General features: G+C 45.4%; 1 protein-coding gene across 1 annotated transcript in view; it reads right to left on the bottom strand.

Annotated features, from left to right (window-relative positions):
- Positions 1-12,583, bottom strand: part of LOC311321594 (NACHT, LRR and PYD domains-containing protein 14-like) — a gene marked incomplete at both ends in the record, with an annotated part of 74,542 nt that extends 61,959 nt beyond the window's left edge. The window contains 5 exons of the mRNA XM_084453587.1: positions 7,288-9,055; positions 10,046-10,060; positions 10,239-10,481; positions 12,173-12,242; positions 12,488-12,583. Of these exons, the coding sequence (XP_084309713.1) occupies positions 7,288-9,055; positions 10,046-10,060; positions 10,239-10,481; positions 12,173-12,242; positions 12,488-12,583 (2,192 nt within the window). The remainder of the gene's footprint in view (positions 1-7,287; positions 9,056-10,045; positions 10,061-10,238; positions 10,482-12,172; positions 12,243-12,487) is intronic.
- Between the last annotated feature and the right edge of the window lie 1,951 nt (positions 12,584-14,534).

The following is a 14,534-nucleotide window of genomic DNA, read 5'->3' as shown; positions in this document are numbered from 1 at the left end:
GGAAGGGATGGAAGGAAGGATGGAAGGAAGGATGGAAGGATGGAAGGAAGGATGGAATGAAGTAAAGAAAGAAAGGAGGAAGGAAGGATGGAAGGAAGGACGGAAGGAAGGAAAGAAAGAAGGATGGAAGGAAGGAAAGAAAGGAAGAAAGAAGGAAGGATGGAAGGGGGGGGAGGGAAGGATGGAAGGAAGGAAGGAAGGAAGGAAGGAAAGAAAGAAGGAAAGAAAGAAAGAAGGAAGGGAAGGAAGGAAGGAAGGAAGGAAGGAAGGAAAGAAAGAAAGAAAGCAAGAAGGAAGGATGGAAGGAAGGAAGGAAGGATGGAAGAATGGAAGGAAGGAAGGAAGGAAAGAAAGAAGGATGGAAGGAAGGAAAGAAAGGAAGAAAGAAGGAAGGATGGAAGGGGGGGAAGGGAAGGATGGAAGGAAGGAAGGAAGGAAAGAAAGAAAGAAGGAAGGGAAGGAAGGAAGGAAGGAAGGAAGGAAGGAAGGAAGGAAGGAAGGAGGGAAGGAAGGAAGGAAAGAAAGAAAGCAAGAAGGAAGGATGGAAGGAAGGAAGGAAGGATGGAAGAATGGAAGGAAGGAAGAAAGGAAGGAAGGAAGGAAGGAAGGGAAGGATGGATGGATGGAGGATGGAATATGAATGCTACCACAGTAGTCATAAAAGGGTGCCTGTACAGAGAGCCTGCACATGTCCCCAAATTCAAATCCCAACTGACACTGTGAGCATCCTCTCATTCAGTTCAATGGAAAGGCATGTTGGCTTCAGACAGCTCTCTCTCAAAAAGTATAAAGGTCACAGCCTAGATATTGACACCGTAGGAATCCTGAGAAAATGCTGAACATTTTAGGCTATGATATGTCCGTGTAGCTTAAAAACTGTAGGCATGGCGACGAGTTAGAAAAAGGGTAAAAATGCAAAATTAGCAGCTCAAAAGGTAGTGTGGGCCCATACGTTTCAATGGAGAGCGCAGTAGCCGAACAAATCATCATACAGCGAAAACTATAAGTCACACGGCTTAGATACTTACATTGTACGAATCAGCACAGTTATGGGAACGTTTCGATATATAATATGTGTATGAGCTGTTAAAACTGTAGGCATAGCGACAAGTTAGAAAAATAGTAAAAATGCAAAATTAGCAGCTCAAAAGCTAGAGTGCAGCGCCATATGTTTCAATGTGGAGCGCAGTTGCCGAACAAATCGTCATACAGCGAAAAGTATAAGTCACACAGCTTAGATACTTACATTGTACGAATCAGCACAGTTGTGTGAAAGTTTTGATGTATAATAAGTGTGTGAGCTTTCAAAACTGTAGGAGTGCCAGCAGTTTACAAAATGTGTAAATATTTTAAAAGCAACAGCTGCCACCACTCTAAAAACATAATGATACTGAACATTCCACCAGCAGTTTCAATGGCACAAAAATTACTATTAAAAGTTAAATTACTAAAAAACTATAAAAACTATAAAAAATCTGAATACATCCGTTAAAGAGCTAAACATCGTGAACATTTTAAAGATTGAATGAAGTTTCTAGCACAAAGTATGAAGAAGTTATAAAGGAGACAAAAAACGGGGAGAATAATAATAACTAGAAAGTACATTTCCTGGAGAAAATGTGAGGTGGGCTAGCTGCTGCAGCTGTATGTAACAGCTACTGCTAGAACTACTACGGACCAGGCAATCTCCATGCACCCACCGGCGAAGACCGTGCGTCTCTAGCCCAATCAGGGACTGAGTTGTGGGGTCTGTGGCGTGGATAGTGGCGTGGTGGTGAGACTCCACCCCCTCAGGTCAGAGCCAGTCGGGGACAGTGTACCCCTCTCCGGGCCACCTACCTGACTCCACCATGAAGACCTCTGGGCAGTCTCCTTGCACCCACTGGTGAAGACTGTGTCTCTAGCTCAATCAGGGGTTGAGTTGTGGGGTCTGTGGCGTGGTGGCGAGACTCCGCCCGCTTGGTTAAGAGCCAGGCGTGAACAGTGTAGGCCGCACCGGGCTATCCACCTGCCTTCACCAGTGAAGACCGTGTGTCTCCAGCCCACTCAAGGGCTGAGTTGTGGTGTCCGTAGCATGTTCAGTGGCGTGATGGCGAGACTCCGCCCCCTTGGGTCAGAGCCGGTCGTGGATAGTGAAGGCCATGCCGGGCTACACACCTGCCTTCACCAGTGAAGACTGTGTGTCTCTAGCCACCTCAGAGGCTGTGTTGTGAGGTCCGTGGCGTGGATAGTGGCGTGATGGCGAGACTCCGCCCCCTCCGGTCAGAGCAGGTCGGGGGCAGTGTACTGACATCCGGGCAATCTCCATGCACCCACCAGTGAAGACCGTGCGTCTCTAGCCCACTCAGGGGCTGAGTTGTGGGGTCTGTGGCGTGGACAGTGGCATGGTGGTGAGACTCCGCCCCCTCAGGTCAGAGCTGGTCGAGAACAGTGTACCCCTCTCCGCGCCACCTACCCGCCTTAACCAGTGAAGACTGTGTGTCTCTAGCCACCTCAGAGGCTGTGTTGTGAGGTCCGTGGCATGGATAGTGGCGTGATGGCAAGACTCCGCCCCCTCTGGTCAGAGCAGGTCGGGGGCAGTGCACTGACATCCGGGCAATCTCCATCCACCCACCAGTGAAGACCGTTTGTCTGTAGCTCACTCAGGGGCTGAGATGTGGGGACAGTGGCGTGGATAGTGGCGTTGTGACGAGACTCCGCCTCCTCGGTTCAGAGCCGGTCTAGGACAGCGTACTGCTCCCCGGACCACCCACATGCACCCAACCGTGAAAACTGCATCTTTAGCCAACTCAGGGTCTGAGATGTGGGGACGGTGGTGTGGATAGTGGCGTGGTGGCGAGACTCCGCCCCCTCAGATCAGAGGTTGTGGGGGGCAGGTCAGTGATTGCCAGGCCATCCCAATGCACCCCTCATTGGAGACCATGTGTCTATAGCCCACCCCGGGCGGACCAGTAGCTGTGGAGGTGTTGCAGTAGGTGTTTGTTACGAGTACTGCTAGTACTACACTCAAAAATAGATTAGACCACTCATCATAACTCATAGTTTTATTGAGTTCAATAGCTGAAAGAGGAGAAAATATATTAATATGAGTTTGCAGCCTGAAAAAGAGTGTCATTCTGAATATTTCTTTGAGGAAGAAAGAAAGAAAGAAAGAAAGAAAGAAAGAAAGAAAGAAAGAGAAAGAAAGAAAGAAAGAAAGAAAGGATGGAAGGAAGGAAGGAAAGAGAAAGAAGGGAAGGGAAGGAAGGATGGAAGGATGGATGGATGGAAGGAAGGAAGGATGGAAGGATGGAAGGATGGAAGGAAGGGAAGGGAAGGGAAGGGAAGGGAAGGGAAGGGAAGGAAGGAAGGAAGGATGGAAGGAAGGAAGGATGGATGGATGGAAGGATGGAAGGAAGGATGGAAGGAAGGATGGAAGGAAGGATGGAAGGATGGATGGAAGGAAGGAAGGAAGGAAGAAAGAAAGAAAGAAAGAAAGAAAGAAAGAAAGAAAGAAAGAAAGAAAGAAAGGAAGGAAGGAAGGGGGGAAGGAAAGAAAGGAGGAAGGAAGGAAGGAAGGAAGGGGGGAAGGAAAGAAAGGAGGAAGGAAGGATGGAAGGAAGGAAGGAAGGAAGGAAGGAAGGATGGAAGGAAGGAAAGAAAGAAAGAAAGACGGAAGGAAGGATGGAAGTAAGGGAAGGAAGAAAGGAAGAAAGGAAGGAAGGAAGGAAGGAAGGGAAGGGGAAGGAAAGGGAAGAAAGGAGGAAGGAAGGATTGAAGGAAGGAAGGAAGGAAGGATGGAAGGAAGGAAAGGAAGGAAGGAAAGAAAGAAAGACGGAAGGAAGGATGGAAGTAAGGGAAGGAAGGATGGATGGAAGGAAGGATGGAAGGATGGATGGATGGATGGAAGGAAGGAAGGATGGAAGGATGGAAGGAAGGAAGGAAGGGAAGGGAAGGAAGGATGGAAGGATGGAAGGATGGAAGGATGGAAGGAAGGATGGAAGGAAGGAAGGATGGAAGGAAGGAAGGAAGGAAGGATGGATGGAAGGAAGGAAGGAAGGAAGAAAGAAAGAAAGAAAGAAAGAAAGAAAGAAAGAAAGAAAGAAAGAAAGAAAGAAAGAAAGAGGGAAGGAAGGATGGAAGGAAGAAAGGAAGAAAGGAAGGAAGGAAGGAAGGGAAGGGGAAGGAAAGGGAAGAAAGGAGGAAGGAAGGATGGAAGGAAGAAAGGAAGGAAGGAAGGAAGGAAGGAAGGAAGACAAAAATGACTATTAAAAGTTAAATTACTAAAAAACTATAAAAAATATCAAAAATCTGAATACATCCGTTAAAGAGCTAAACATCGTGAACATTTTAAAGTTTGAATGAAGTTTCTAGCACAAAGTATGAAGAAGTTATAAAGGAGACAAAAAAGGGGGAGAAGAAGAAGAAGAAGAATAATAAAGAAATAGTGGGAATATCACAAGTTGGGCTAGCTTTTACAAGCTAGCCCACCTAATAAAGAAAGAAAGAAAGAAATAGTGGGAATATCACAAGTTGGGCTAGCTTTTGAAAGCTAGCCCACCTAATAAAGAAAGAAAGAAATAGTGGGAATATCACAAGTTGGGCTAGCTTCTACAAGCTAGCCCACCTAATAAAGAAAGAAAGACAGAAAGAAATAGTGGGAATATCACAAGTTGGGCTAGCTCTTACAAGCTAGCCCACCTAATAAAGAAAGAAAGAAATAGTGGGAATATCACAAGTTGGGCTAGCTTTTGCAAGCTAGCCCACCTAATAACTAGAAAGAACATTTCCTGGAGAAAATGTGAGGTGGGCTAGCTGCTGCAGCTGTATGTAACAGCTACTGCTAGAACTACTACGGACCGGGCAATCTCCATGCACTCACCGGCGAAGACCTGGGTCTCTAGCCCACTCAGGGGCTGAATTGTGGGGTCTGTGGCGTGGTGGCGAGACTCTACCCCCTCAGGTCAGAGCTGGTCAGGGACAGTGTACCCCTCTCCGGGCAACCTACCCGCCCGCACCGGTGAAGACCATCTGTCTCTAGCCCACTCAGGGGCTGAGTTTTGGGGCCCGTGGCGTGGTGGTGAGACTCCAACACCTCAGGTCAGAGACAGTCGGGGACAGTGTAATCCTCTCCGGGCCACCTACCTGACTCCACCGGTGAAGACCGTGTGTTTCTAGCCCACTCAGGGGCTGAGTTGTGGGGCCTGTGGCGTGGATAGTGGCGTGCTGGTTAGGCTCCGCCCCCTTAGGTCACAGCTAGTTGGGGACAGTACAGTGACCTCCGGGCAATTTCCATGCATCCACCATTGAAGACTGTGTATCTCTAGCCCACTCAGGGGCTGATAAGTGGGTTCTGTGGCGTGGTGGTGAGACTCCGCCCCCTCAGGTCAGAGCTGGTTGGGGACAGTGTACCCCTCTCCGGGCCAGCTACCCGCCCGCACCGGTGAAGACCATGTGTCTCTAGCCCACTCAGGGGCTGAGTTGTGGGGCCCGTGGCGTGGTGGTGAGAGACTGCCCCCTCAGGTCAGAGACAGTCGGGGACAGTGTAATCCTCTCCGGGCCACCTACCTGACTCCACCGGTGAAGACTGTGTGTCTCTAGCCCACTCAGGGGCTGAGTTGTGGGGCCCGTGGCGTGGATAGTGGCGTGCTGGTTAGGCTCCGCCCCCTTGGGTCACAGCTACTCGGGGACAGTACAGTGACCATGCATCCACCATTGAAGACTGTGTGTCTCTAGCCCACTCAGGGGCTGAAAAGTGGGTTCTGTGACATGAATAGTGGCGTGGTGGCGAGGCTCCCCCCTTGGTCATAGCTAGTCAGGGACGGTGTACTCCTCTCCGGGCTACCCACCGGCCCCCACCAGTGAAGATCTTGTGTCTCTATTCCACTTTGACTCCACTGGAGTTCTGTGCTACCACATTAGTTATAAAAGGGTGCCTGTACCTTTAAGACATGCTGCACATGCACACAAATTCAAAAAAAGCAACAGCTGCCACCAGTCTAATCCCAACTGACACTCTGATCCTAGACATGGTCCGCTTCAGACAGCTCCATCGCGAAAACTATAAATGTTACAGCTTATATATTGACACCATAGGGATCCTGAGAACTTGCAGAACATTTCTATGTATAATATGTCTGTATAGCTTAAACAATGTAGGTATGACGACAAGTTAGAAAAAGGGTAAAAATGCAAAATTAGCAGCTCAAAAGTTACAGTGCGTTGCCATACGTTCCAATGGGGAGCACAGTTGCCGAACAAATCGTCATACCTCAAAAATGGTAAGTCACACAGCTTAGATACTTACATTGTACGAATCAGCACAGTTGTGTGAACGTTTAGATGTATAATACTGTATGTGTACGAGCTGTTAAAATTGTAGGCATAGCGACAAGTTAGAAAATGGGGAAAAATGCTAAATTAGCAGCAAAAGCTAGAGTGCAGCGCCATACGTTTCAATGGGGAGCGCAGTTGCCGAACAAATCATCATACAGCGAAAAGTATAAGTCACACAGCTGAGATACTTACATTGTACGAATCAGCACAGTTGTGTGAAAGTTTTGATGTATAATACGTGTGTGAGCTTTCAAAACTGTAGGAGTGCCAGCAGTTTACACAATGTGTAAATATTTTCAAAGCAACAGCTGCCACCACTCTAAAAACATAATGATACTGAACACTCCACCAGCAGTTTCAATAGCACAAAAATGACTATTAAAAGTTAAATTACTAAAAAACTATAACAAATATCAAAAATCTGAATACATCCGTTAAAGAGCTAAATATCGTGAACAAGTTTGAATGAAGTTTCTAGCACAAAGTATGAAGAAGTTATAAAGGAGACAAAAAACGGGGAGAAGAAAAATAATAAGAAAGAAAGAAAGAAATAGTGGGAATATCACAAGTTGGGCTAGCTTTTGCAAGCTAGCCCACCTAATAATAATAAAGAAAGAAATAGTGGGAATATCACAAGTTGGGCTAGCTTTTGCAAGCTAGCCCACCTAATTATTGCGCAAGTGGGGTACCTGCCACCCAGAGATTGAGACTCTCATGCTCTACTGCTAACTGGGCTAACAGCTCTGACATGGATAACTGAGCAAAAAGATGAGGGCTGAGGCCAGCGCTTCACAGCATTGCACTGAGATGTTACAGCTACTCAGCCTGAATGATAAATAAGTATAGCCTACTCAGCTTCATGTTTTCATATAATGGTGGAATTATATTTTGAAAACAGAAAAGACAAATATGTTGCTTGAAAACATAATTGACACCCTATGATTAAATCAAATATCCTCATATTGTACGTACATAGCAGTTGTAGAGGCTTTGACCACTGGCAGCAGCCTCAGAAGACCTTCCTCTGATCTGGAGTAGTTCTTCAGGTTAAACACAGCCAGCTCCTCTTCCGATGTCAGCAACACAAAGACCAGAGCTGACCACTGTGCAGGTGAGAGATCTTCCTCAGAGAGACCTCCTGAGCTCAGGTAGTGTTGGATCTCCTCCACTAGAGAACAGTCCTTTAATTCATTCAGACAGTGGAACAGATTGATGCATCTCTCTGAAGAGGGGTTCTTCTTGATCTGCTTCTTGATGCACTGGACTGTTTCCTCATGGCTCTGTGGGCTGCTTCTTGTCTGTTTCAATAGGCCTCGTAAGTGGGTCTGATTGGACTCCAGTGAGAGGCCCAGGAGGAAGCGGAGGAAAAGGTCCAGGTGTCCATTCTTACTCTGCAAGGCCGTGTCCACAGCACTCTTGTAGAATGTGACAGCAGGTTTATATTTAAACCAGTTTGCCATTTTCCATTTAATGGATTGCTGCATTGCTAGAACATTGTCATTGTGGAATGACAGAAACACATAGAGAGCAGCCAGAAACTCCTGGATGGTCAGATGCATGAAGCAGTACACCTTGTCCTGCAATGCATAATCTTCAGAGAATATTTCTGTGCACACTCCTGAATACTCAGCGGCTGTTGTGACATCAATGCCACAGTCCTCCAGGTCTGTCTCATAGAAGATCAGGTTGCCTTTCTCCAGCTGTTGGAAAGCCAGTTTCCCCAGTGACAGGATCATGTTGATGTTCTCTTTATCCCAGGGTGGATCTGTCCCAGTTTTGTCATGATACTTCACGTTCTTCTGTTTGATCTGTACTATCACAAACTGAGTGTACATCTGAGTCAGGGTCTTTGGCATTTCTCCACTTTGCTCTCTGTCCATCTTCTTGAGAACCTCAGCTGAAATCCAAGAGAAGACTGGTATGTGACACATGACGTAGAGGCTCCTTGATGTCTTGATGTGTGAGAAGATTCTTCTGGCCAGGTCCTGGTCATCTGGAAATCTCTTCATGAAGTACTCCTCCTTCTGTGAGTCATTGAACCCTCGTACCTCTGTCACCAGATCAAGATAATCATCAGGAATCTGATTGGCTGCTGCAGGTCGGGAGGTTATCCAGAGCAGAGCAGAAGGAAGCAGCTTCCTCTTGATCAGGTTTGTCAGCAGTATGTCCACTGAGGTTGACGCTGTGACATCATCAAAGCGATTCTTCTTTTTGAAGTCTAGCGGTGGTCGACACTCATCCAGACCGTCCAAAACAAACAACGTTTTGTATTTGCGTTCATCATTGTTTGTTGTCCCAGGCGTTTGTAATTGCATGAGAATGTGGTGGAGAAATCCCTTTTCAATCACTTCAGTCTCTCTGATGCATTCATGAAGAACTTCAACCAAAGTGTAGTTTTCTTCTCTCAACAAATTCAGCTGCCTGAACGTGAGAGGAAAGATGAACTCGATGTCCTGATTTTCTTTTCCCTCAGCCCAGTCCAGAATGAACTTCTGCGCAGAGACTGTCTTTCCTATACCAGCCACACCTTTTGTCAGTACGGTTCTGATGGTACCTCCATTTCTGGGTTCAAAGATGTCATTGCATTTGATTGGTGTCTCTGGTCTTGTTGATTTCCTGGATGCTGCCTCAATCTGTCTCACTTCATGTTCTTGATTGACCTCTGCACTTTGAGCCTCTGTGATGTAGAGCTCTGTGTAAATGTCATTGAGAAGTGTCTTCCTGTCATGCTTTTTCTTCCCTTCAGATATTTTATGAAACCTTAGTTTGAGTGCCAATTGGAATTCACGTTTGTATGCAGTACCTTCATCAGATAGATATAAAAATAAAAAACAATGTTACTATCAATATATCAGCACATATATGCATCATATGATATAGCTAATACAGTTACACATTTTCCAGGAGCTTGCTTGATTGTCTTGTCGAGAGAGAGAGAGGTCATGGAAGAATTTTTACAGTTGTCTATATTGGTTCAAATGGGTGACCTGTATTTTTTGCTTCCCTCTGGAAAGTCAGGGGGGATCAGTATGTACATTCTCCCCACCTTTCTTCCTGTGAAGTGCATTGTGTTGCCTTTCTGTATGAAATGGGCTAAATAAAATAAGTTTGATTGATGATTGATTTTATCACTTTATAATAATGTATCAGCAAAAACAAGTATGTTATCTTATATTTTAAACATTTCCGACTTCATAACTACAGCACTGGGACCTCAATACTAAATTATTTTACTGTTTCTTCATACAGTAGTTTACACAGCAGTCATAAACAATCTCCTCCATGTCCTTCAACTCTCACTATTCTACTGTGAGACAGTCAGGTTATTTACCATCCTCTGTGGAGTTTCCATCAGGGGGTGCAGGAGCAGCAACATGCCCTCCAGTCTCAGTGATGGAGGAAGGAGGAGAGGAGCGCTGGGCTTCCTCAGGAAGGCAGGGAGGAGGAGAGGAGCGCTGGGCTTCCTCAGGAAGGCAGGGAGGAGGAGAGGAGCCCTGGGCTTCCTCAGGAAGGCAGGGAGGAGGAGAGGAGCCCTGGGCTTCCTCGGGAAGGCAGGGAGGAGGAGAGGAGCGCTGGGCTTCCTCAGGAAGGCAGGGAGGAGGAGAGGAGCGCTGGGCTTCCTCGGGAAGGCAGGGAGGAGGAGAGGAGCGCTGGGCTTCCTCAGGAAGGCAGGGAGGAGGAGAGGAGCGCTGGGCTTCCTCAGGAAGGCAGGACGCTGAACTCTTCTCACCAGCCTCCTCAGCACCTACAGTATGGAAAGAGAGAACAGGGAGGATCAGGAGATGCTGTGTGAGAGACTCATGTTCTACATTCTGTGATGGTTATGAAGGATTGCCTGAGGCGGTGCTGGGTTTCAACCCTGTTTTGAACTTCATTGATGTTATTTGAATGTTAGAAGAGCTAAGATAAGAAATCAGAATGACCTGCTTTCAGCCTCTCGGCTAGATTGTTCAGGCTCATCTTTCTTAGGATCGCCACTGAGATTTTCAGAGCTCCATCATGGTGGTAGGCTTCCACCATCTTATCCACTGTGTCGTGTCTTTCAGCGTTCTCCAGCTTGCACTTTGGGATGTGCAGGAAACCATCCAGAACTTCATTCTGCAGGTACCACTGAAACTTTTTGAACTCTCGTGTTGACAGGTCATCCAGAATGGCCAACAACAGTTCTTTACCACATGCGGCCATTGTAGATCACTACAGAAAGTAGAACAGATACCAGATTCTCATATTGTATAGCTGAACGGTCAAAACTAGTTTGAAAGCCATGCCGGTTATGGTCTAGTTTACATTGGGGTTGTACAACAGATTCCTCTTAACAGTTGTGTGATGCATTTAATTGAAATACAATTAATTGAATACAGAATAACATTCACAAGATGGAGAAACAGCTCTCATTTTATTTTTAACCACATTCTCTTCTCTTTGACTAGGAACAACGCACTCTGCTACAGTACATTCCTGCAAACAGTACCTACCTAGTACTGGCTTGTCTACAAACCACATGATCATTACTACATATAGTGCCTGAGCCTCTAATTTTGGAAATCGCAAAATTCAGCAGCACGGTGGCACCGTGGCATCAGCACGTTTTGTCTTTCACACAGTGTGTTGCACACTAACCACCAGGAGGCATCGTTGATCAAACGACTTCTAGTGGCAGCGGAGTGACTTGATTACCTAGATTAGTGAGGGACAGGTAACATTAGGGTGGAATGTAACCTATTCAGCTGAATCAAATCAAACACCTTAGTGTCTTAGGCAACGTTTGAACTTGCACTGGATCCTGATCCATGATTGAGCCTACCGATGGCCGAAGAGCAAAACCTCCTATCTGCATAGTTCTGTATACCTAAAAAATAGCATTCTGCACAAAAACATGTTGTTGTTTTTTTTTCGTTTCTCAAAAAAGTGAATTTTTCAGATAGGAGGTTTTGCTCTTTAATTTACTTTATTTGATACCCAAAGGTAGATTTGGCTTGCAGTTGAGTCAGTCGTACAACCCAGGACAATGCAAAGCAAAAACATAACTAAATACAGTAAAAAAAAACAGGATCAGTTCATCAACATCCTCATCATCATCACCACCATCTTGCATAGGCTATTAAATACTGCTACCTCTCAGAGTCCCCTGGTGTGCAACACACACTACCTTGACAACAATAGCAAAAACCTTAGTGTCGTCGTCATCATCATTACTATCACCACCACCACCATCAAAGAGATCATTGGTTTGTGTTTAACTGGGTGATGGCTGCTGGGACAAAGCTAGACCTGTGCCGTTTGGTTTTACATCTTGGTACAGTGAGGCCAGATGGGAGAAGCTGGAACACACAGTTCAGAGATTCAGACCTATCAGCTAAGATTGAGCCAGTTAACCGCTGCAACTGTCTCATGTACAGGGATTCTGGGCTGAGCTGTGTCTCACCGATAAGCCTACTAGACCATTTAACAATCTGACTCAGTGAGTTTCTGTTCTTAAGAGACAGGTTACCAAACCATGACATTAGACAGAAAGACAGGACAGATTCACCAAAAGAGTGATAGAACAGCATCATCATAGTTCTGTGAACATGAAAATAAGACAGTTTCCGTAAACAGAAAAGACACTGATGTCCCTTCTTACACACAGCTTCGCAATTCTCCCCAAAGTTAAGTTTTGAATCTATGATTGTCCCCAGGTATTTATACGATTGTACCTTTTCAACTGTCTGGCCCTTGATGGTTGTAACTTCATATGGGGGGGCTTGCTTCCTATAGTCTATGATCATATCCTGGGTCTTTTTTGTGTTTACCTCAAGATATGATTCGTCACACCACTCTACAAAATGGTCAACGACCGAACCATGACTGGTCTCACCTGGCTGTAGCTGACTGATAATGACTGTGTCATCTGCGTACTTCATAATGGTTCTCTTCTCGAACCCACTCTGACACATATTAGTATAGAGGATATATAATAAGGGTGACAAAACACATCCCTGTGGGGAACCCGTGGAAAAGCAGACTTGATCCAATAGGGATCCATTTACCCTCACTCTGTGTTCTGTTCGTTAAAAAATCAAGAACCCAACCCACAAGATTGTTACTCAAGCCGAACTGTTTTAGAAGCATGCTAGCTACAATGTGAGGCTGCATTGTGTTAAAAGCAGAAGTCAATAAAAAGTAGTCTAACGTGTGACCCAACTTCCTCCAAGTGCTTGACGATCAGGTTGAGCAGGGTGACTGTGGCATCCTCTACCCCTCTATTAGGTCTATATGCAAACTGCATAGGGTCTGGTGCCTACTCTGTTTTGGTCAGGATCTCTGTCTTGACCAGTCTCTCAAAGGTTTTCCTCACAAGTGATGAGAGAGCCACTGGCCTGAGATCATTGAGAGTCTTGGGGCAGCTGACTTTGGGGACGGGGACTACCACAGTATCCTTCCAGATTGCGAGGACATGTTGGGCCTGTAAAGACTTATTAAAAATAAAATGAAAAATAGGACTCAACTCCCTCGCACAGGATTTAAGTAGGCGTCTACATTATCTGGACCATGACTTTTATTCACTTTAACTGAGAAAAAGGCCTTTTCCACGTCTCTGAGGTCTATGTTAAAGTGCTGGTCTTCCTCCAGTTTGTGCCTCAGCTCCTGGACCTCATCACTAAAATCAAATTTATCAAAACGGTTATAAAACTCATTAAGAGCATTCGCAAACTCAGTGTCTGAGTTGAAGCCATCCATGTTGATCTGGTTGTTACTCTTTGAGCCCTGGAGGCCTGCTATAGTTTTCATACTCGTCCAGGCTGAGCCCAGGTTATTTGTGGCCATCTTGTTCTCTAGCTCAGATTTATAGTTCTGCTTTGCCTTTAAGATTTCTCTTTTGAGCTCTCTATTGGCTGTGTGAAAGTCAGAGGAGGAAGCACCCTGCTTAAAAGCAGCTCTCTTTTTCTGTAGGCTGGATTTCACAGATTTATTCACCCATGGTTTGTTGTTCGGGTAAATTTTAACCGCTTACAAGAAATAATCATGTCCCTAAAAAAAACAATGTAAGAACATATTACATAGACAAGTGCATCTATGTTATCACCACAGGACCTCTTAAAGCTGTCCCAGTGCGTGCAGTCAAAGCACGCTTGCAGGCGGAGCACAGCTTCTTGTGTCCAGACCTTGATGTCCTTTGTCTGAACCTTCTCTCTCTTCAAGACAGTTTTGTAGGTAGGCAGCAAGTGCACGCAGTTGTGGTCCGCTCTGCCCAGCGGGGCCAAGGGGAGAGATTTGTAGGCATCCTTCACCAACCCATAACAAAGGTCTAATGTCCTGTCCCGTCTGGTTGGACAGGATACATATTGATAAAAGTTCCTTAGTGTCTTTTTAAGAGAAACGTGGTTAAAATCACCCAATATAAAGTTGGGAGCGTCGGGGGAGATTGACAGCTGTTTCTGCACTACCTCGAAGATAGTAGTACATACCATTACTAATACTAATACTATTATAGTAGACATACAGTACATTCCTAGTCATGTTGAGTTTGTCTATTGAACTTTGACTTACACTTTATATTGTATTTTGTATTGTCTGTTTTTATATTGGAATGCACTTTGGTTGTTAAATGCGCTATATAAATAAAGTTTACCTTGACCTAGATCTGTCGGGATGGAGTGAGGACACTGCAGGATCGCTAGCTCAGCATATGGGAGTGTCTGAGCAACATCTGAAGACACTTCGTTCATAGAGAAATTATCCATGTCTTGTCCAATTTTCTCTCTCCACGTGGGACACGCTGTGAGCGCGCTGTGACTGGGAGACTGCTTGAGTGAACCGTCTGCCATTCGGCTCAGTGGAGCGAAGGAGCCATTATAGGTGGCTACGACGCACCAACAGGCCTGCAACTGACCGTGGGGTTTGTTTTGTGCCGGCTTTTTGTTTGTTTTATCTTGTTTTTATTATACAGACCCATTATCAATGTATTTGAATGGTTAAAGCTAACTGAAAGTAAAAGCTGAGTAAACAATTTGGAAGGTAACCAATTGGAATTAAAGTATACAATTTAAAGGTATTAAGAGCTTAACATGTTTTTGGAATGATTTTTCAGGGTGCCCACCCACATCCATTGTATGACCAAAACGGTGGTAGAGCAATTATCAGACTTTCTCAAAAGTGCTAGTTTTGTCAACTTTTTGATCTGAACCATTGTATATGATCATAAGTAACCTTAAAACAGGGCTAAACATGCATTTTCC

The sequence above is a fragment of the Borostomias antarcticus genome, assembly GCF_949987555.1.
Source record: "Borostomias antarcticus genome assembly, chromosome: 19".
In the NCBI taxonomy this organism is placed as follows: Eukaryota; Metazoa; Chordata; class Actinopteri; order Stomiiformes; family Stomiidae; genus Borostomias; species Borostomias antarcticus.
Note: the sequence above shows the minus strand (reverse complement) of the source record. Positions and strands in the feature narration are given on the sequence as shown.